Source organism: Helicoverpa zea, chromosome 4 (genome assembly GCF_022581195.2).
Source record: "Helicoverpa zea isolate HzStark_Cry1AcR chromosome 4, ilHelZeax1.1, whole genome shotgun sequence".
Lineage (NCBI taxonomy): Eukaryota > Metazoa > Arthropoda > Insecta > Lepidoptera > Noctuidae > Helicoverpa > Helicoverpa zea.
The window spans coordinates 10,819,979-10,844,998 of record NC_061455.1 but is presented as its reverse complement, the minus strand read 5'-3'; the positions used below and the strand labels follow the sequence as shown (position 1 = coordinate 10,844,998).

The 25,020-nt window shown below is 33.8% G+C and overlaps 1 protein-coding gene across 1 annotated transcript in view; it reads right to left on the bottom strand.

The window, feature by feature from the left end:
* Positions 1 to 2,076: 2,076 nt before the first annotated feature.
* LOC124629749 overlaps positions 2,077 to 25,020 on the bottom strand; it is a 76,740-nt gene continuing 53,796 nt past the window's right edge. The window contains exons 3-7 of the mRNA XM_047163282.1: positions 21,963 to 22,058; positions 16,806 to 16,941; positions 16,353 to 16,486; positions 8,562 to 8,778; positions 2,077 to 7,930 (exon numbers count right to left, since the gene is read on the bottom strand). Of these exons, the coding sequence (XP_047019238.1) occupies positions 7,791 to 7,930; positions 8,562 to 8,778; positions 16,353 to 16,486; positions 16,806 to 16,941; positions 21,963 to 22,058 (723 nt within the window). The 3' untranslated portion in view covers positions 2,077 to 7,790. The remainder of the gene's footprint in view (positions 7,931 to 8,561; positions 8,779 to 16,352; positions 16,487 to 16,805; positions 16,942 to 21,962; positions 22,059 to 25,020) is intronic.

Here is a 25,020-nt window from a genome sequence, read left to right as displayed (position 1 = left end):
GAGTAAACATTATCCATGAAGGCTGTCATTTGATCGAGTACGTCTTTAACTCAGAATGGGATCATAAGCGTAACTTTTTATGAGCTACTTTGTCGGCAGGCAAAGACGCTCTATTGCGTTTAAATACCCAGAAAATTCAACACTGCCGATACATTCGATATTTTCTAATTTACAAAAATAAATACGCATATTTGCCCCGTCCGCATGGCTGCACAGTGAATATAAAAAGTCCATAACAGAGGGTATAACAAGATTTTCGCCGAGCCGAGCGGAGGGATAAAAACAAAAGGGGCAATTGGCCCTCGCAACGCGCTTGACTGATCCCCAGCATTATCCTATAGAGCAAATCTCACAAAATACGAGTGTTTATATCAGTTCAAATCTGCCGGGACGGTTTCCGATGAAGGTCGGAGTTAACGACGCGATCTAACAACTTTACTCTTCGACTCTCAATTGTTTTGGATTTATTTCACATCCGCAGAGCTAAACGGGAACCATTTCGGAAACTATTAATGTATGCTATCAAACTTTGCCTTAGAGTCTTGCCTGCCATTGTATTACAGGCCTACATAACCTGTTCAAGTACTCTCGTTTTAAAAGTTGGGTAATGAGTTAAGCCCTCGGGTGTTGTAAACGGTCGTAGGTCGACAAACGTTTATCGTCAAATGGTTCGCGGAACTTTCTACCTATTTTATTAACTTCTCTCTCGCAATGTCCTTTACTGTCTGCATTAAAAAAGCTATTTAGTTAAAACACAATTTCGCCCTTTTGTTTCTTCATTTTGTAGTTAAACAGTCTGACAAGTTGTTTAGAGTCTGTTAACTCTGACTTTAAAAGCTTTTGATTTAGTTAACTGTCAAGCTTAGAGTTTTGAGCGTTTGTAAAATTTTAATAAGGGAAACGTGGATTTGTTTACGACTGAACACGCTGATAATTGGATAACATAAAATACCTTTTTAAAGTCCCCGAGCCGAAAACGGTGTCATTTTTGAAACTGACACAATATTAAACCTGAAATAGTTTTATCTAAATCTCTAAAAATAAAACAGGTACTTATAAAACGTCACTTAAATATCACTACTGTCACAAATCTACAATATAATTTATGAACATCACCAGTTAACTTGACCATAAAATTGCTTTGAGCGGACTCGCATTTCAGAACGTCAGCCAAAGTAGATACGTCCCCTATTTTATCTCAAAGAGAACGGGAATACTTAATGGTGTTAGTTTTCTCACCAAGTTTGCCTAGTCACTACTTGCGGTACGATGCGAGCCGGTATTTATTTTGTCTTTGCATTGAAAACCCCAGCAGTGTTTATATTCGAATTCACTGCGACAGAGGTTTAAAACTTTGTGTATTTTATATCAAAAAATACTAATATTAAAATTGCCATCTCCACCATTAAAATTATCACGGGACTATAGAGCCCTGAATTTTGGGAGGCGAACATGGGGCCGAAGTCAACATGTTGATGCCCTTTTGAGACAACTTTCATGCAATGGCCAGTCTTTAATGTCCCACTGCTGGGCAAAGGCCTCTCCATCTCGCTTCCACACTTCTTGAATCTTCGACCGAGTCCAACAATCTCGACGATACAAAAACAATAATTTAATTTTGATCCAAGTTTCCCTATTTTCATTTAGTTTTATTCCAAAAAAGTTAACATGAAAACGAGTTTATTCAGCAGATTGAAAAGTCAGGTCGACCACAGTCGTAAGGAGGAATGTCAGGGGAATGTGTAACAAATCCATGGGCTTACGCGAGTCAGGAGGGACTCACACCATGCGTAAACCGGGAAATAAATATATGAAAACTACTGATTTCTTTGGAAGTGTCGGATTTCTGGATTTTGCTGTCTGTACCGTTAATGTTTTATTGTATCTATTTATAAACTTCTGTTCGGGCATCTTAGACTTGATTTGAGAACTTACCGGAACATCGAGCATATCTATTAATAAAAGTATATAGGAGCGTACTTTCTAAATTAAATCTAGACACATTTACTTACCTACCTATTTTCTTCATGTAATTAAAGCTGTAATTTTATAGGATTTAAACAAATAAACTCAATGTTTATGTGTAAACCAACGTGTAATACATTTATATTATAAAGAGATAAAATTTCACATCTTGTAAATATTAGACATAATTTTCCATACAAATCCAGCGCAACAGACTGTCACACGAAACACATGATATATTATAATAATAACATTTATTCATTATCTACTATTGGATTTGCTAACAAGTATTTGATTTCAACTTAGAAGGTATCGGGGGGTTAACGCACTAGGCAAAAAAAACTGCAGCGTCTAATCTTCCTTGAAGAAACGCTGTCTAACGAGCATTTGACTTAACTTTGAAGCTGACTTCAGCAGTTGAAATGCCTAGTGCGTATTTTGTCTAAGAACTCAGATATATGACACGGAGCTGTACAGGCATACTCAGGTTCGATTTTTAAGAATAATAATATGATGGATGAGAAAGGTCAATACATACATATAATAAAAACGAGAATAGGTTATGCCCTGCTTTACTATACAAATGCGTAACGTTATTATACACATCGAGTATATCGAAAGGATAGGTTTTTCAGCCCCGTGTAATATAAAAAAGATTGTTAAAAACAAGTTACAGGAGAAAGGAGGTAATTTACCAGCTAAAGTGAATCGAATAAAAACATCTTCATAAATAAATTACATTCGAAATATATATTTCACATTTATATACAATTAATCCTATAGGGAGGGTAAATTATATGAATAGTAAAACCTACCATAAGGCCGGCTTTACACCTGTAAGTGTAAGTCACGTAAGTAGCTTACGTAATTAACTTAGGATAAATGTAGACCTTCTTCGTAAGTCACGTATCGTAATTTCTTAGAACTTCTTACAAATTACGGAAGTTACTTACAAGTGTAAAGTCGGGGTTACGCAAAATATTTAATGCGCAGTTGACAATTAGCCTCATCATAAATTCCTATGAAGCAACATATACTGAACAAATACCCGGTTCTCTGAAATCCATTACAACTATTACAATATAAAATCTAACTTACAATAAGACTTAAAATTTATATAAAGTGTGTATAGCAATAAGGAAGACATCGATAGCCTGCATGAATTACATCATCAATATAGAAAATACAGTAAATCATCTTTTCGATTTCAATGCAGTTTTAAAGTCACAGGAGTAAACGAAAATGTAGACTAAGGAATGGCTAGAACAGGCAAATCGACTTATACTTCAAATTCTTATTCGTATTTGCTCAGATCTGAACTGGGATTGGAATATTTTTATAGAAGAGGGTTTTATTAGTTCGCTGAGAAAGTAAAACGCATGTCTAGTTGTATTTACTCCTGTGGTACATCGTTCGTTATCTCTTATTTAGGTACAAGGAGAATAATTAGGCATAATGCTAGTGGCGTTAAATGAAGGAGACATGAGATTAGTAAAATGTCATATCTACGTACGTTTACTATTTGAAAAATAAAAAAGGATCGTTTCTTTTTGTAAGACGAAACTACTCACAGATCTCTTTATTAATAAAAACGAAGTAAAGTTTAAAGACATTCTCTTCTTATTCTTTGGTTTAACTTTAATCCGTGTTTATTAATACGAGAGTTAATATATCTAGCGTTAAATACATCGGATTTATTATGCTGTTCCATTTTAATCAAACAGATTTGACAGTGACAGTTGAACGTTTTGACAGTATTTCGCAATAAACGTCTTTAGTAAATTACGCAAGTCCTAAGGTCACAATATTAATTTTTCAGTAAGCATTTTATTTATAGAATTTATCTTAGTACGTTACTTATTGGGGTATTACATTTCTTTTCATTCTAATTGGTTTCATTCGTCGAAACAATACGATTTCCAAATGTTTAAAAAGGGCTGAAACTAAAAAAAGGCCTTTGATATTTTTCTTTGCTTTTTTAATAGATTTGAAATGTAATATTTTGAGGGAGAATTATTATTTTAGTCTGTTTTAGCAAATCTGTTCACTATAACTGTCTTTTATTTTATTTAATCAGCGGATTCAATTCCTTTGAAGTTTATTGGTCTTTCAGTACAAGTTGAAACTCTCTGGAAAGTTTTCAAAGCTAAAATACTAACAAAACATCGAGGAGTTTATTATGAAATCGAATAACGGACATTGAACAGAAAAACGATACGACAAACACTAAACACAGTTATTATGTTCCAATGATACATCCACAGAATGTTTTTATCCTACATAATTTAGCATTTATTTACATTTTAATAAGTTTTACACACAATAATTATCTACCTTATGTACGCTTTAAGCTTTGCTAACACGAAATTACGTTCAAATTAAGTCGTCCTGATATATTTATACAATACATTCAATTTTGTTTTCAATAACCATTTAGTTTGGCGCAAGAAAACATTGAGATACAGATATTTTTCCATATTAAACATTTACAATAAATTTTAATACAAACGAAATGACGCAAGCCTCTCCATTTTGACAACATTTATAAAATTGTTTATAAATACTCACTCCTTATCATGATATGTTTTTGTTACACAATTGCTCCTTAACGTTTCTCATTAACAAAATATTCCATCGCGCAACGTGCCTTTAGTAGTTTTTTGCATAACACACCTAAAATATTTATTTTAATTTATGAAAATTATGCTTGTTCTATGCATAGAATGTGTATTTAATCAAACAATGCATTGTTAGCTACAACTGACATTTTATTCGCAATGCAAATATTTTATTTTCAAAATTAGAATGTTCTTTTTTTCAATTCAAATGTTTCATGTTCAAAATTAGAATATACTTTTCGAAAATCAAAACAATGCAATGTTACAACAGAACCTTTTTCCCAATTCAAATGTTTTACTTTTAAAATTAGAATATGGTTTGCAACTGACATTCTTTTTGCAATTCAAATGTTACATGTTCAAAATTAGAATGTGGTTTTCGAATGTCGCTTTCAAACTCAGAATGCTGGATGCACACAATGATTGCTAGATCATTAGGCGGCGCGTCATGTATGCAGAGTCGGGCTAACGCCGCACGTCCCACAGAGATCGGGACGGCTTTGTCTATGGTACATGGATTTCAGTACCGAGCGAGTGCATCAGCTATGTGGATGTGTGTGGTATGTAGTAAAGGGGAAATAAATGTGTATGGGTAGGAAAATTGTGTTGGGAAGGGTTGTATTTTTGTAGTTATTTATTTTAATGCTTTGTGAATTAGGGAAATCAGTAAACTATTTTACCTTTCAGTAGATAAACATATCTGAGCTTTATTTATGTTCAATCGATAAACTACACCCAGCTATTTCTAGGTAGTCTTATTCATAATATCCGTTAATTTTGATATCTACTATCCGGCGTTAGTTTCAAAAAGTATTTATCTTTGATTGTTTATTTGCACATTACATTGCATATTTTTTTCTCTTTTAAAAGGCATAAATTGCGCGATGTCTTATCCACCATATCATGTTCTCAGCGAGTTTTGACGCTTCCATTTATATTCCAATATAATTATAATAATTATTTAAAACAATTGACGTCATCGCATTTTCAAATATAAATAGCAAAAATTATAATATATTTTACATTTTCACATATTGATGACATTCGACATAATTATGTTTTACTTAAGAATTGAGATATCTCAATCCAAAACTTAGTTCGATACCGTGGGTAGCCAACGAAAGAAGAAAATATAAAAAATGTGGAATAATTTTGAAGGGCTAAATATAATATTTAAGAGCAATTTACAATTTAATCGATTTCTTCTAGCTTAACATAAGTTTTAACCTAACACTACAAGCAATACACAGATATATCAGAGAATGAGAAAATAAACTGTTAACAGATATCTATTCACGATTTTTAATAGGATTTTTATTTTATTTACATTTATTACGTTCTATGTTAAAAAGTTCCATAAGATTCTAAGCCTAGAAGACGACAAAGAGAATCACTCACGTTCATGTATATTTTACTACTGATATGTAAAAGCCAATGCAATATATTCATAGTCACGCAATTATTCAAAACTTGTGACTCCTTACACGCTTTTACTGTCTCTGGCTTAGCCATTATATTATAATTTATATTACAAAATGGACAATGATGGGCTCTAGCAATTTGATAGGTGGGTGTCAAATCGGGTCATTTACATATCTAACATCCTAATTCAGTCTCATAATTGCGCATACATAAGTTAATAGTTAAATATACAAAAGATACAAAGAAGCGCAGAAAAGCTCATCGATAAAGGTTTTATCTAAACGTAAAGTCGCGTAGAAAATGTCAGCCATCTTGTAAAAAATTCAAATGGACAAACGTTTGGTCGTGGATTCCTTTTTCAAAGTCTGCAACATAATTAAAACGTGCAGCTAAAAATAACATGGCAATAAAGTTTGATATAAAAATTCACATTTATTCCATGTTCAGTGTACGTACACTTCGCACTGTATTTTTAGCTTCGAATAACACCATTAACTAGTGCCCAGTAACGTTGTTGAGCGCTCGTTTTTATTAATCGCCATACAGTTTATATACGTGTGCATATAAAACACGGGTGTTTCAGATTTTCTGAAATATATTACTGTGTCCATTTTAATAAAACCGCCACTCTAAAATCTTGTATTAAAGGCGTCGGAATTTAGTTCAGGCTGATGGCAGCGAAGTTTCTAAATAACTTCCATGCCGTTCTTCATTAGAGCGCCAACTTTGATATTGGCGACTCGAATAATTATAAACGTTGCCTTGGCCCTGTGTTTTGAAGGGATTTACTTTAAATAACCATAATAAGATTATAACTAGCGTTGATTAAATTAATATTTGTTTGCAAATGGAATCGCGTTATTAAAAGTTATTTGAACTGATTTAGTAGCTGTGAAGCGAACAGTCGACTGATGTCGGCAATTGAGTTGTTACCGAACTTCATTGTTTGGAAAATTAGAATGAAATTGTTGCTCAAATTACTGTTTTTTATCTGAATAATTTGCGTGTTCTATGGCGTTAAATATAAATAAGTAATTTTTGTCCAAATGGCACGTTTGCAATAGCCGCAGCGCTATTAAGCTAAAGTACAAAATAAAGAAAAACTTGAAAAAATAGGTCAAAGCAATATTGTAATAAAATTCTTATGAAGTATTACACCAATTAAAAATAGATTAATATCGACATGTTTCTTCATAATTTTATTATAACACCTGTCAAATCGTACCTAACGCAAGGAACAATTAGACGCACGCGATGCCATATTGTCAGTAAAGAAATAAAACTATTGATTTTTTGAACAAACCAAGTTTTATAATGACATCATTGGAATAGTTTTCATTTTTTCTACAATCTGCTGCTTTTATTTGAAGGTCGTATTTTTCCAAAACATCGGTTTTTAGCACCACAGTATTTTTCAATAAACAAACTACATATATTCTGTGCCCATGCATCGATACTATACATGGCTAAGCTCATAAAATACGTCCTAGTAACATTCGTTCGTAATGTTCATACAGAATGTGGCAACATAGCGAATATCAAACACCAGGAGTTAATTGTGCATGTGTTATAAAGGCTCCCGTGTTATTGCTCGGTACGTTTTAATGCAACGCAATCTGCGGCGAATTGGAGCCATTCGAAACAAACGTAAACCCCACGCCGTGCAATATGGATCAGCCTTTATGAAACATTCACTATGCATTACCAAGCAACGTTACCGTCAACCTTACATCAGAACAAATTTGACAGATGTTATGCTACAATATACATACGTCACATCCAAGTTTAGGAGTAAATATGGCACACAAATATGACTAAAACAACCAGTGTACTTTCTACATGACACCGAGCTGATATATTCAGTTGCGAACTAACGATTTTGACTGGCAGCTGAGTTGGCGCCGGTTCGATGCGAACCACGTTGACTGCAAAAGAAAAATGTTTTTAAAACATAAATAATGGCTGGTATTTTTACCACAGGGAATGAGGATAATTTCGCTAGCCTGGAATTTGTGCTTACATACGGCTCAGGACTTAATTTTGAGGGTACTTCAACCGTTATAATTCCCGGGGTGAAGCTTTTCGTCGAGAATTTTCTTAAGGTTTATTTTTCATACTTATTTATTTTATTATGAATACGTAGGTACTACCACCTAGAATCTATATAGCCTAGTTATTAAATGTAAAGGAATTTAAGAGTGTTCTTTTAGGCGTCCCTTGAGTTTTGTTTCTTGATTGACATGTAGGGGGATTTTTGGTACGGATCATAATGGGTGATTGACGAAAGAGTAAAACGTCGTACACATAAATAATAACATCATCTAAGTACCCGATACTCGAGTACTCGTTGAAAACAAAGCAAAAGACAGCCCCCAAAATGCCCCCCTTCACTACCATCATATGTTTTGGCTGGGAAGAAGAAGTGGCGCAACACACTCCCCAGCAATACATGTCTATTAGGGTGGAACCAGAGTTATGTAGATCAAGTCAAATAAAATAAAATAAATAAATAATTAGAAACTCCTTTAAAGATTCAAAAAACAAAAGACGCCATACCTGTGACCGTACTGTTCTGGACATCAGCGAACCCCTCGGCCATGCTCGCGTAACTAGGTATGGTGCTAAGACAGGTGATCTCCACCGTCTGGTTGGGGAACAATTGAAGGTTCGTCAGCGGGAAGTGCAGGGATGTGTTGGTCATGGAGAGCGGGATCCCGTGGTGGTGACGGTGAACCTTCATCGTCCCGTACGGTATTGTTAGACTTTCGTCTACCTGGTGGGTGAAAAATATAATTTTAGTCAGTATTTTGACAGATTTTTGTCATTTTAGTTTATAAAAAAATGTATAAATCGAATTAAAGATTTATTAGAATTGTGTTTCATCAACGATTTCTAGTATTGTTTAAGTAGCGCCAATTTTTTTTCAAAATAATGAAAACTGTCAACGATGGGGGCTACCGTTTTTTGTTTCACCAGATAGCACAACTGTAGCGTGAGGTCTAAAACTATGGCAATCAAAGTTCGTATTATGAACGCTAAAATTTATATCTACATTAGATGATTATATTAGATCATATGTAATACAATATAACTATAGTGTGAATGTATTGGCGATGCCACAGTGTTGCGCAGTGCCGCTTTGCTCGAAAAAGAAATGCAAACGTAAGTTTCCGAAAGATTAAAGAGTGTCAAAGCAGTGACGTTTATAGAACCCTGATCTGTATTTGCCATAATTAATCTAAAGTATTGTTAAATATTCATAATATTAATTTAATTAGTAATATATACCCTCGCGCGTAGACAAACAGTGGCATTTGACGTTTTGAAGACCTCACGCTACACAAGCGCCTCTAGCGGCGATTTCATACGCGGTAGCCCTCGTATCGAAATATAAAAGCTTTTATTTATTTTTTTAATAAACAGCGCTGATTAAAACTTGATTAAATAATTTTCCATTAAAATTACTCTGTCATAAAAATAGATACTATTTTAAATGGAAGTCTGACAGAATCAAAAAGGGGTACGTTCCATTTAAGATCAAAAGCACTAAAATAGCATAATTTACATTTAAACGATTTAATTTAAGCACGTATTTCTACAAATAGTACAACTACAGAGTATTAATGACGCACCTACGCGTTTAACGGCTTCTGTAGCAAATTAAATGAAACCATTTATGGTTTTATTTGCGCGTCTGGAATTCATGATCTACGTAATTACCAAATCAAATAAAATTTATGGAACAGTCATGGTGTTATAATTAATTATTTCTAAAGTAATTTGTAAGTACTAATTTTAAATAAATTCTAAAGCTACTAAATGATAAATTCAGTAGTCTACATATTTCGAAAATTGAATTGAGACTCTTTGATTTAGACCAGAAAAGAGATTTTTTATTTATTTTAAATTTAATCAAAGTAGAAGTTATAATTATTTTTATAAGTCAGAATACTCGTATATTACACTACACCTACATTCTTACACAGTTATTATCCAGCAAAAGTCTCGTAGATAAATTCCTCGTAGCAATATTACATTTTCCATTTATTTACAGAGCACCTCAAAGAAAATACAGGTGTTTATATAATACATTCATCTCCACTCAAGCGAAACCGCGCCGGGTCACTAGTTGCAAAATAAATCTCGATACAACTGGCCTTTCCGGACCGATGGAGTCCAACATCGCCCGTTGGAAAATCTGAACCAAATGAGAGATAGGATCACGGAGAACAAAATAACTAGCGGAGGTGGCATAACGGAAAATGTCCTAAAAATGAAGCACACCAAAACGCGGCGGTGCGGGTGACGAGGAACGTCACTGTCTTCTCCTTTATGCGCCTTCTTTGGACCCGATATTTTTTTGTAATACCAAACATCGTTGAAAGACTTCTCAGAGAACCCGAACACTACGTTACTGATCGTTTTTGTCATGCCCACCGTAGGTACGCATTTAAAGTAGAAGAAGGCGTCTGACCTGCCTGTATTATGGCATCTCCGTTCATCTTTTCTTACTCCATGGATGGGATCAATGTAAATTCACGTGGAGTGAACACCTCTGGCTTGAGTTGGAGTAAGGTTTATTACATTATTAGTTTTGACGGGGTTGTTTGTGGAGTTACTGAGAAATTGGTTCTTATTTGATTTTTGTAGCTAACAAACGACATTGAAATATAGAATTTTTATACTTATTTCCTTATTACTAAAGTTAAACTCGCTGTAGAATTGCTTTCTAGTAGAATTGGATTCAAACTACTTATCAATATTTAAAAATCTATTCTCAAAAAAGAATTATGAATTATTTGTATATGAACTTTAAGTACGGGACAATATTTCATTAATGTGTAAGGAATTTTCACTAATCAAGTGCTATCAAAACGAAATAAAAACCACCCTTTCCTAAAATAAGTGTACTTAGCCCTAAAAAACTAAGTAAGTAACCTAACCTGTACCTAAATACGTCATAATGAACTCAACACATTTTTCGTCGGAAACGGTCGGCGTCAAATTTGGCCGATCTTGGCGTGGCTATACATTTCCTTTAGCTACGGACCACAAGGTTAATTTTGTGAAGCACGCGATACTCCTTTTGTTCAAAGGGTTTACAAATAGTTGATAGGTTTATTAATCAATATTGTGGCACTTTCTATACTGATAATGTTTTAAGTATCATCATTTTTCATTTTTTGTTTATTTACATGCATATTTACAGAACTAAAAATATTTACGATATACCTAAATTGAAACTACCCTACTGAAAACTAAAACGAGTAAAACCGTCGAGTAAAACCCGTCGCTGTCGACTGGGAGCGTGCCCAAGAGGCTGGCAGAATTACCTCGTTGGGTCGCCATACTTATCCTTTAGAAACAATATTGTATTAATTTCATTAAACCATTTTTATAAAAAATTTTTGCTCCTTGGTATCTATCATAGTCTATCATTTGTCAACCCTTATATTTAAATGCTGACTGGAACCAAAATTGTTAACGTGTTATAATGTATAAAGTTCATACATAAGCTGTTCCACAAAGGTAACTCAACACTACTGCTATTAAGGCACGAATCCATCAGGTACCTGTTCGACTACATAAAGAAGCTAATAAATTCGATGCACCATATACTTTAGGCTAGTAAGCGCGGAGCTTAATCCTCTCCCCTTCCATAGGTTGTAAAATTCTATGACTCTTACCGATAGTCCAGATAATCATTGCTCCTTAGCAGGAATATTTATTGAACCAATTTAATCAACTTTACGAATCTTTTGCTCTGTTTTTAGATAGAATTATGTGTACTATTTCTTGAATTTAGTTTTTTATTTCACAAACTATGGAGCTACTTATCATTTGGAGCATAGCAAGGTTAACCAATTACTTAGGACGACATTTGAAAACTAGGATCGCCATTCTCTCTACATTTTGTCAGTTAAAAATAACACATTATATCAATGAAAGTTACAGTTAGATAAACGTCAAAATATTTTCAGCATTACATGAATCTCGGATATAGGTACCTACTTTCAACGTTACGTAATTTACATAAGTATTTCAAAATACAAGATTATCTAGAGAAAGGAATAAAATTGTTCTTAGAAATATTAATGTCTAGGACACACTACTATTATCCACAATAGATTCAAATTTTACCCGCATGTTTATGTTTTACATATCCACCTACATCCAACGATTTCCATTGAAACGAAATTGATGTTGACTCGTATAGATTTCACTGAACCGAGCCCAAACAAACGATAGTATGACACTTGTCAAACAGCGGGATTCTATTGTAATAACGTTGTAAATAGGTCACGCACTGAATTAGATCTACATAATGTATCTGTGTTCAAAGAAATGTATTATGATAGAAGTTATGTTTTTATGTAACTATCTACCTTTGTGAGGCTTTGAAAAATAGAAAACTATATTATTTTTTAGTGTCATTTATATCTAGAGGCTACGTTTTATTCTCATACAAAAGTTGAGTTTAAATATTTTTCATATTTAACTTTTATCTTTATGACATCAATTTTTTTTGCATATTGGTACTTAAATTAATATTATAAACCCAAATGAATAAGAACTCCATGGTTCTCCGCTTTGTAACACACGTTCCATTTTCAAAACCGAATCCTTTTCCCTAAAGCATAGTCTACACGTCATCTGACAGTTATCATTTCCAAACCGCTCACCAAAGTCACTTCGTGCAGTTGATGTCAATAGTGTCAAAGGTCACTTATAGTGTCTGAGGTCACTTATAGCGCCAGAGGTCACTTATTGACAGTCTAATGGAACGTTTCAGCCGTTGTAGACAGCTAGTGAACGTTGAAATGTTACTAGAATATTTAGGCGTTAAGTGGAGTTTGATAGAAGGCGAACTAAAGTTTTGGTTTTCAGGAAGTTTTGTTTTCTGGTGATTGGTGTTGTAATATTAGTAGTAACGTTGTTTTAAGTGAAATTTATTTAATAGTGGTTTAGTAAAGCAGGGATTCCTCATATTTTACTTACTAAATTACATTAGTGTGCCTATCTAAATAGTATGAATGCTCTTTTGAAGCCAATGCAGTTACTCACGTTTCTTAGCTAGTTTTCACTTGCATTTGTTTTACGCAATCATATACGATACGTCTGCATCAGGTCCGCCATCACAAATCACCGATCCTCTCGAAATACATATAGAGAGTTGCTACCTAATTGCTACCAGCTACCATTAGTTGCTTCCAATTGCTACCCTCGTGGTTTTTAAGATAATCAGCATCCTAAGTGGTTTTTAAGATAATCAGCATCCTAAGGTGACAGCTGTTACTTTTCCCAGTGTGAAGAAACGGCGCAAAAGTATTGAGTTTTTTATATATTTACACTACATTTTTATGTAGTCCGTATAAATACAAGCCATATATTAATGTTGATTCATCGTCAGTATACACATAAATAAAGCCTTAATATCGGATCTTTTACATCTATGATCGAAATATTCACAGACTCATTATAGTACAAAACAGCTGTGATCTATAGTATTTGATGGCTGCATTCAGGATCCCAGGCGGGGCTTGCACATCACAACTAAGTCTTCATACAATATTGTATGATATCAAACTTGTTAACCCATAGTATTTTGAGGAACTGTTTCCTGAAATATAGGAGAAAATTAAGGAAATCGATGATAGAGTTCTACAATATAGTTTCAAAGGAAAACGTATTGTAAGTACATATTATGTATATGGATAAAAATCTGTTATGTCTTGTGACTTACACATAAGTATAGTGGCTAACTTTTTTGTCGTACGTTACAGCATACACAATACAGAAATGAATTTTAAGCAGTGCACAAAAAAAACTGGTGGTCCAGAATCGTTAACAGAACATATCTGCATCATCAGTAAATTTTTTTTTTTTTCATTCTTTTGTCCGCCCTAAAATCATCAAAATATGGATACCAACTATTCTTACGCGCTTGGAGCAGCGCTCGCGTCAGTAAACCGGTTTCGCGTTGCCGCCGTGCCTACTATGACGACTGTGACCGTGCAATCGATTACAAAATAACCATCTTTCGATATCAATAACTTTTCTTTTTTGTACTAAAACACGACAAAATAAAAATATACGTATCTATAAAACTTATTTAATTATAAGTTGACAAAGTTTGCGCACTGCATAAAATTCATTCCTGTATATTTTTGTCTATATTGGGGCTAATAACAGTGTTTTTTTGCGAATTCATTCAATTTATCATTAAAAATAAAATTCGTTTATTCGAAGTGAAATTTACAAATGACAGCCCCCAAAACGCCCACCATTCACTTCCTATGTGTTTTTGCTGGGAAGAAGAATTGGCGCAACAAACTCCTCAGCAAATACTACTCAAAATAACAAAAAATTAACAAATCATCAAAGTTTTAACAAATCGACAATGAAAATGAAATTCGCAATCATTGAGCAAAGTCAAGCTCAATCCAATCCAGAGTTTTGATTTCATAAATATTCATTCAATGTCTAACTGTGCAGGTATGATTCAAATTTTTGAATACTAATCAACCAGGTCATTTTAACAGTTAGCAAGCTTCATACCCTAGTATTTCAGGCTTGTTTTCACTTGCTCCACAAAGCAAAAAAAAAAAAAACAATTCTTTAAGAATAATAAAATGATTTTAAGTACAGAGACGTAATTTTGATATTTTGCTGACGATACATAACATTTTTTGGAGCCATGAGGAAGGAATTTGAAGGCATATTAAGGCATATTTTGATTTATTTATTTTCTTCTAAAATTTTTGGATCCAAGTGGAAAAAATGTATGAAAACTTTGTTAACAGAAAACAATGGGTTTGGAGTAAATGAGAACAAGCCGTATTTCATAGTAGGAGCTTGAAATTATTCCAATTAGAACGATCAAATTATGTTTGTTAACAGTAGAATATTCATGTATTTCAGTGGTAAGTGGATCGATTAATTTGGTAACTTCAGATTGAATAAACATGTGTTAGACTATGCTTAGAGAAATACCAGCATAGGTATATTGTCTTAAGTGATATTCATGTCTTCATTATTTAAGGTAGCACATTGTAGAAGTTAGTAGTTACAGTGGAAAATTCTGAGGAGAATGTATAATATAGTAAGTAGTCCGATTTTGGTCCATTTAATTTTAGTATTAAACAGTAAAATCAGTATTACATCTGTACCTACAATTCTTGAAGTTCTGTATTCAGAACTGTGTGTACTCAAGAGTCTATGAATGTGTTCTGTAAGAATACTTGTAGAGCATAAAAAAAACATATTTTACTTATGATACTTCAATAACATTAAAAACGTCTACCACTCACATTACAAAAAACACTAAATCAATTTTTACATGTGGGTGTGAAAAATTGGGTACCTACAGTACAGTGACATTTTTCCGCATTCTATTTCATATCTGCAATAAAGACTAATACAATACGTGCTTCATTTACTTCGGGTGCCAGTCTACCAGCTTTCAAATATTCATATAACTTGCCTATAACATCTGTAGGCACATTCAGAGCAAACTGCAGACTTAATAGTCGGCCGACTGTTGACCAGAAGGATTTTCTCAGTTAACCTATAAAATATAGTGTCTATGGAGTTTCTCGTCGGTTCTTTTCCGTAAGACCCACTCTTTGGAACCGAGCAACTAGATTGCAGTTTCTTAAGCACCTGTAATTGGTCTATATGAAATGAATACCTTTAATTTAGCCTTGGGATGGCATTTTTTAGGAAAATTTTGATTCCATTACATTTTTTTGTGGGTCTGATACCGGCTAAATAAACCTGATCTTTGTAATATATCAATCATCTTTATACTACTTTATAAGCCAAAACACACTATCGGCCCACTAAAAGTTTGCAGTGTGCGCGTAGTCTAACTTGCCTATAACATTTCTGTAGGCACATTTACATGACACGCTTGAACGACCTTACAATTTCACAAAGAAATATCACGTCATACTTCATGAAATTATTATTTTAAATTGAGAATTTTTACGTTTAGCAATAAAAGAAAATGAGGTGTACTTCTTAAATATAGGAAATATAGGTTCTTCCTACGTACGGATATTTTGTTACCTAGGTACTTATTTTTTGTGTTTCTTATTAGGATTTTGATATTTGCTGGAACTTTACGTAAGTAATGAAAATAAACTGATACATGCTAATTTCTATTAGTTTTTGACCACGACAAAACTAAAATATAGATAATATTCAATAGGTATATACTTCCAATGAACATTTTCTTTTCAAGATACAACGAAGAAAATAAGCTACTTATTTCTACTCTTCTGAAGCACAGATTAGTTCCTTAAATTATTCTTTACTTATTTGCTGTTGTGATTAGAAACTTACCTTGTTATTATTAATAAACCAGGTGAGGTGGGGCGCTGGGTGCGCAGGCGCACTCTGACACGTCGCTTCCAGGTGATCATTTGAAGACAGCTTTTTGTGCTTTATTTTAATCTTTGGACGGTATTTCTGACGAACTGAAACAATATTTTTTTATATTATGACATAGAATTTAAATATCTTAAAATCTAATTTTAATAATAGCACAATATTGTGACATTAGATATGGGGTGTATATCACACCATCTTTATCTTTCTATATTTACGTAGAAAGATAAGCTTTAGGTACTCATAAGTAGTTATTTTTCTGATATGGAAATCAAATCCTTGTAGGCATAAATGATTTTGACTTCTTTTAAAATACTTACCTAGGTATGTAAGGTTCTACCTACCTAATTTTGAACAAATAAAAGTACTTAACTTGACAATTATGCACTGTTCTTTATAATTACTTACCAATGACATTCAATTCATGTATTTTCGATACTTTAGAGTACAAAGGTGTTTCTAGCGCGATCTCACAGGCGTAGGGTCCCGACGCTGAGAAGTCCAGTCGCTCCAGGGTTATAGATGTCGGAGACAACTTTATTAGCTGTGAATAAGAGCTATTTATTATATGGAGTTTGTGGCGTAGGGACATTATTGCACGTTGCTGTCGAAGTGTTTTGGGTAAAAGTTTAATTAAGTTGCTGTTTTAGTGAGGTCCTCTGTTGATAAAACCTAGCATGATTATTTTTGACTTGCAGTTTGACCTAGCAGTGATCTCGAAATGTATTGATATTTCACTCCAATAAACATAAAGTAGAGAAACATTTACTTTTATTACCTATCCTATTTAATTCTCTAAAACACTTTTGATAAAATTATGAAATATTTTATACAACGAGCAAAGTATTATTAAAAAATATAATTTAATTCAGCCATTTTGAATATCGAATCAAATTGAATAATAAACAATTGACGATTCAAATAAAAAATAATGTGAAGGTTTATATTTGATCTAGCAAATATAATTAGCCTATTAACACTAAGCTCTTATACAATCGGCGAGTCTAGACAGTTTAGCAGTTTAATCCTTTCAATTATTTGAATAAATTTTACTAAAAATGTAAACGTTAGTAGTTAATTTAGGTACATAAATCGTAGCTAGAATGTTCTCAAATAAAGCTCTTTAACATAAAAAATAAAAATACTTTAGCTTCGTGAACGCATTTTATGAAATTCAATTTAGAATTTTAATACAATACCCAGCTTTGAAAATGGTCTCTTTTGAAATGAACAGAAAAATAGTAGTGAGTTAAAATAAGTAGTTCAGCTTTGCTATTTTCAAAAACGTTTAATGCCTATTTGTAGATAAATTAAATATTTTTTGTGTTTTATGCTTATTCATTGTAGGTAATGTCATTAAATCATAAATTATCTATTAATTTTCAATTAAGTCTGTGAAATGTTTCAAATATTTTGAATTGCAGTGCCATATGAAATTAACGAGAACATAATTAAACGAAAACAGTAATAAATAAACAAGTTGAGGGATAATTCCTGTATATTGTTTGTCCCATTTGCAGCATTTCTGCGCACTTGTGGTCGACTGGCGGCGGAACTCCGAGAAAATAATATTTACGCTAGTTCTACTAACGAGAAATATACCCTAAATTGTTTGTTTATGCTGATTTATTTATACTTATTGTTTTGTTGTGTTCCCACCATTGTTTTCTAGAACTTTCGGTTCAAAGGGTGCAAGGGTTTCTATGTTTGAACAACATTACACAAACATGAACATAAGTACCCATGTTTTTCATAAATGCCTATTTTATGAAACATGTTTCAGACCCTGTTTTCTTATTCTACAATGTACTGTAATATTACTTATTCTATCAAAGTAGAATATAAGAAGTCTGAAGTCGTAAAACTATCTGAAAATAAAGCCTCGTACACCTACGTTTAACATAAAAGCGATATTTGTTTTTATTAAGGTTTTATTTCAGTTATGTCAGTACCTGTAAGAAGTATCAATAAAAGAAAATATTTTGTTTATATTGTTTTATTATTTATGAAGCAACAAGATGAAGTGTATCGAGTGCCAGTTTCGGTAAAAGAATATACGCGTATGGGTATTGAAGTTTTATTTTCTAGTGATAGGTTCACTCACTTTAACTTAGTGTGTGACATTATTGTTACACACTGAATTATTTCGGATTGACATTGGAATATCGCAATTTTACACTTACGTATTTACCAATATACCTATACAATTTATTCTAAATGCGATTGAATAGTAGTTCTTTATAGAATTGACCAAAAATGTTTCTTAATATACCTTCTTTTTACTTTATTCTGCAGTGTACCTAGTCTGGCATTAAGTTCTACTTAATCCGAGCTGGATTATGCATCTTTTATATGTATTTATTACCTCACATACATAAACAAAGACTAAACTATTAACATATTAACAAAAGAACCTTTTCAAATAGTCCAAAATTACCACAACACTACACTTTTTATCAGCATTCTCTTCGCAAACGGCACTTAAAAAACTGGCTTCAACTAGCTATATCTAGCTAGAACCAGTACAAACCTCTTTTGTGCGGATTACGATACAATCCCGGGACTGCAGTCCGTCTGTATGCATACTGTTTCAACAGTTCGGTTCGTGATTACATTCCGTGCCGTAATTGCAAAACAGTAGTCAATGAGGATAATGAAATACTTTGGGCGTTCTGAGTGAACGATTTTCGAATTTTAAACTACTTTTTCCTAAGTATTATTCTCACGAGCTTTTGAGAAAATATTGTCGCGAAAAGTACCTACCTTATTTTTGCCAATCCGCTGGGACTGTTCTTCTTATCTACAAGAAGAGACTTTGACGAATATGCTCATAACGGTATTCTTCAAGTTTAAGTTTATTTTTAAGATAATAAAATAATAATTTTATTCACGCTGTATTGCTGGGGTACTAAGTCGTAAAATTTACTCTAAGCAAACATTGGCTGTATAACGTCTGTCCCCACTCTTCCATATTAGCAGAAACAATACTATATTTAAACCAGCTAACTGACAATGTTGAATTTCCCGTGTGAGCGCGAGTTACAACAATGGAGTTAGCCCAACGTGATTCTCATTCCATGTTTATAATAATATATTGTATCTATGTATAATATAATACAGAGCAGTCCATTGGGGATATATTTGCAACTGACTTCGGGAAACGGACGGTCTAAGGGCCTTCTCACACCACAAACTTTTAGTCGGCCGATGGTTATAAATGGTGATGGGCTTATAAACCAGAACAGAGATGCACGGTACACATTACACGATACGTCTACATTAGGCATCAGTCTCCCACAATACACTGAGGTACATACAATATCTTTCATTTGTTGTCTTAAATGTATGCCTATCGTTGTGAGAAATGAATGAAAAACTACTATTCGCATTTAAAATAAACTGTCAGCAGATGTCTAAAAGTGGCATTCTAGTGTGTGCCACCAGTTTCCTATAATGGAAACCAGAATTACCTGCAGTCTATACCAGAATTATGTATGCTTCTATGATATGGTAGCTAGCCATCGAGCCAACTGCCAGCCGACAATTTAGTCTACACTCTGCAGTAGTCTTATTGTGTTCGTAGATAAATGGTGATGTACTACATACCTACATAGGTTATTCAATTTGTACGGCAGATACAATACTGCTGAATACAGATGTAGATTAAGATGTTCTGTAGCGTGATTTGCTCGTATTGAAGGTAAATACGTTGCAGTATTGTTGGTTCGCTTTGATTGTTTGTAGACTTAGATTTGTAGTCAGGTTTGGAGCTTAGAAATTATTGAATAAACAAAAGAATGGTAAGGAATAATAAAGGAATTTATTTTATTTCAGGATCCATTAACGGATAGAACTACCAGCTTTAAGCATCGAAAATTAGCTGGACTACTTTTGAAACATTGATTGAAAAATCAATATAGGCAATTGCTAGTATCCAACACAAACCTCGAAACACTAAACAGTTTTTGAAAATTGTTACGCCTTAAATATTGGTGTCACTGATGGTTTCACTAAAATTTTGTTTAACTAACAACATTTTGATTAAGTAGTTACAGATACCTCATAAATTTTTAGCTCTTTATAGGTAATTTTAGTGTAATTTATAATAATGTTTTTAGAAGGGTTTAATCTGCCTAATGCCTACATTAAAAATTCCTTTTAATCTTTTCCATTTAGTTTTAGCTACAAAATTTTGCGTAGTTACTGTCTGTAAGTCTAATAATATAATAATAATAAAACATTTATTTTCAGATAACACAGATCCACATTGTTAGTAGTTAATAACTTATAAACTAATGTTAGTTAACAAAATTAAAAATAAATAAAAGCTAAATAAAAATCCTTACTCTACTCGCCCCCTGCCAGACCCATGGCTCGAGGTATCAATATTCATGTGAACATTAATACATCGACCCAAGTACGGGCAGTCCAACCTACTGGCTATCATACTCAAAACGCTGTTACGACTAGCCCGCACTCTGCTCAGCATTGACGCGCACCGCTTGCGCAGAGTAGCGTAGAAGCAATCGATGCGCGCCTCCGCGAACATACGTGACGCACTGCAGTGCCGGGGCAGCCGCAACATCGTTCTGAGAGCATTATTGTATTGTACCCGTAGGGCACTGTACGTCTTTTGAGTATAGACTGCCCACAGACTGCAGGTGTAAAAAGATGTACAAAAGGCTCTAAAGAGAGTTATTTTAACTTCCCTTGTACATCGTGCAAATCTGCGAGCAATCATGTTTGCTCTCACGGACAGTGCCCTACGTTCACGTTCAATATCCATGTCGTCCTTAAGGTCCTCGGTAATAAGGTGACCCAGATATTTGAATACACGCACTCTAGCCAACTGAACTCCATTCAGCCTTATAGGGGGCACGCTAGATGAACACCTGTTACCCGCCTTAAAGACAACAAACTCACTTTTTTTCACATTATATTTCAAGCCGTGACCATCAGCATACGCTTCACAAATTTCGATAAGTTTCCTCGTACCACAAACCGAGGCGCTCAGCAGCACCATATCGTCGGCATAGCTAAGATTATTAACACAAACTCCATCTATGTGACAACCGATGTGGCTGCTGCTGAGCTCCTCGATAAGGGCATTAATATACAAATTAAAAAGACGCGGTGAGCTTAGGCCACCCTGTCTTACGCCACATTCCAATTTATACGGATCTGAAAACGTATCCGCCCAGCGGATGGATCAATAGGTTAGTGGCCCAACCGCTTACCGGTTAATTGGTGGCTTGCCTAAGTTTGTAAGTTGTCTTGTTCGAGGTAATTAACGAAACTTACTAACTAATTAGGATTTAATAGAGAAGAGAATGGCTAGTAAGTCTTGGCCTAGTTAAAACAAAAACAGTAAATAATGATGATAGATGTTTATTGAAGTCAACTAAACTTGGGATTATTTTGTAACTATCAGCTAGATATTGCTGTTGCTAATTCTGTATGAAATATTTCTTGGAAATATGCATAGAAATAATTATTTATGTTTGTTTTGAAAAGGCAAAGAAGTATATTTGTAGTGCATATATCAATGTTAATTGTGATACTTACATTAATCTCAGTGCCGGTGATGTTATAAAGCTCGAAAGGGGGATCCCTCCCTCTAACGAACTTCATGATACGTTGACCGTTTTTGAAGAACACCACCTGCAAATAAAAAGTAAGAAAAAATATTTATAAATTATAAAGTATACCTAAAATATAGTTTTACACATTCGGACAATTTTGTATTTTAAGTACATGACGTGACTATCCTCAAATTATACCTTCGTGAAAGCACCGAAACAATTGCACCGTTTTAAATGTAACTTATAAACGGATTCAGAGAATACTGAGTCATAAAGCAAATACACCTAATACTTTTATTCAGGTGCAGGAAGTAGTTCCATCAGAACACAGAAATACTCTTGAAATCCTCCAATTTGCACAGTACAACTAAAACAAATTCATTTGCAGCAAGAATGTCGTTTCTAATTGATTCCGAGTCTAAGTTGGAGGATCTAAAATTAACTGGACCAGATGTATAGAACGTAAATGTACTCGTAAAAGTATCGCAAGTGGCTTCGTCTGAAACTTTCAGGAGTTTATTTTAGTTTTACATTTCAATGTTTCATTGTTTACGTTGTTGTAGAAATGCTTGTTGTAGATTTATTACCTGTACTTAGGTATATACATATTTTTTAAAATGTGTAAAACATTGGTGCCTCCAGTTAGACTGAAAGCCGACCCTAACGTAGTTGGGAAAAGGCTAGGCAGATGATGAGGATGATGTGTAAGACTTTATTTAAAAATAGTGGTTCGTTTTTTATATATTTCAGAAGTACATATATGTGACATTATTTTTGCAGTTTTGTTTGTACAACCGCAGTGCATCGAGTTCTCCGAAATCTATAACGATGTTTTGCTGAAAACTGATTGAGAGAGAAGCATACAACGTCACAGAAAATTAAAAATAGACTGTTTATTTATTCGAATCACAGTCCACAACTTTGACATTACGGATTATCTAGTTATACTTTCATTATTTATTCATTACAAAGGTCCAAAGCGTGGGATAAACAACCAAACCGCGACAATTTACGTCTAAAGTCAGTATGTTTTAATCAATTTCCGAAGAGAATAGGTACTAGGGGATCCTCGTAAAACCTGGGCGTATTAATTCGAAGAACTTCGGTCTTGCCCATTGAAAAAGGAAAGAGAGGAGAGATCCCTAACTAAGGTAGGTCAGGCGCCTTCTAGTAGGTTAAGCAATGTACCGTAGGCGTGATCAGTTTCTAGCACTAATGAGGCGTTCGGGTTCCTGGTCAAATCAAAACCAAAAGTTAAAGATTCTGATTTAAAAACCAAAAGTTAAAGATTGAAGGTCTTGATTGATTTAATTTTGAAAATAATATGCGGGTCCCAAAGAAGGCATATAAGGGAAGAGGTAGTTACATTACTTGTCCCCCGAACATGCGCATTTTGGCGCGCTACTTTCACATCTCTGTTAGTCATTTTGTCTTCTTTGGTTGCGCCTAATAGATATCGGAGTTCGTTTTCCTAGCGTGTCTGCGTTTCATGCGAATTTCCTGATTACCGATTTCCAAGTATCGCTGTTTTGGAGTCTATCCTAAGTGCAAGTTCGTATGTAAGTGAATTGAGATGTAAGTGCTTATAGTTTTAATGCTTGGCGAATAGAGGATTAAATTAGTTGAGAAAGCTGGAGGATTTTAGATTAGTATGATAATGGAGCGTAAGTGGTGCTTAGTTTGTGTAATTTTATTCAGTTTTTACTAGTCGTTACAGCTCTTTGTGAGTATATATCTCCTTAGAGAGAAGCCTTTGCATAAAGGTTACATTAGTTAAAAACGATACATTATATATTTGAGATCTTCGCGTAATTTATTAAAGGGTTGCATTATTACAAGCTACTTTATTTTTGGATGGGACAGAAAATAAGGTTTTAAAACTTATTTCTCAAAAAAAAATACAATACAACTATTGTGAGCCATTTCATTTACAAAATTGTACCACAGAAATAGTTCAGTAAAACAGGCACACACAATACTCATAATACATCCCATTAAGACTTTACCTGCAAAAGCTTTCGTTCACTAGTGTTGGGCTAAAACTTCGAATTCAGAATTTCAAATACGATTCGGAATTTCGAATTTCGAATTCAGATGGGTCGTATGCGCAAATCCTCCTTGAACAATCCGTTCTAGGCCGATTTAACGTGTCGTGTTAGTGCACTTTGTGCTTTCGCTATTAGCACTAAAGTGCATTGTGGTAACTGCACTTATGTTCATTTTGACTGGAGTTTGGCTTTGTTGTGTTATTGTTACATTGTCTTTTTACACTCGATTCCCTTTTTTTGCACGAAAATTCATTAAAACGTGACATACTGAACTTTCAGAGCTATGGGTGTTAGCTCTGAAAGTTCAGTATATCACGACGTTTTTTTGGGTTAATAATTATCTCTATCTTTCGGCCTTTTATGCTATTGAATGAAAAAAATACGACCATAGAACTGCTAGTACTTTTTCTTTTTGGTGAGTCGATGGCAATCAGGCTTATATTTTAGTGGCCCAGTATTTCGCCACGCATACGGCATAGTCAGAAGCGTCAAGGAGATCTTTCGCTGTATATTTTTTTAACTTTAACTACTAGTACTAAAAGTACTTGATTCATATTCATTTCTGAATTCATTAATCTATTAAAAAAAACAAAAGCATTAACTAAAAAAACAGGAAGGTCTATTCAACAAAGCTATACATAGATACATTAAGATACTAGATAAGACTTGATTAAAGAATTTACACTCTAAAAGTTAAAGGTTAAGAGTTGCGTGCAGCGGTACAGTCGGGAACTCTAGTCGTATAACATGATTATAATCAACCGTAACGTTATAAACGTAGGTACGGAGAATTAACGCGCTGCAGAATAAAATATATAGGTGAGCAGGTGGTATTTATGTAATAAGTTATCGGTTTTGTACGAAAAAAGTATGTTGTAAAACTATTGTTGCACGTACAAGTGTGAAAAAAGTGTTCAAAGAAATAAAGAAAAATATTTTACAATTGGTACTAATATTATACCTACTTATTCTCGTGAATACCTTAGCAATTGT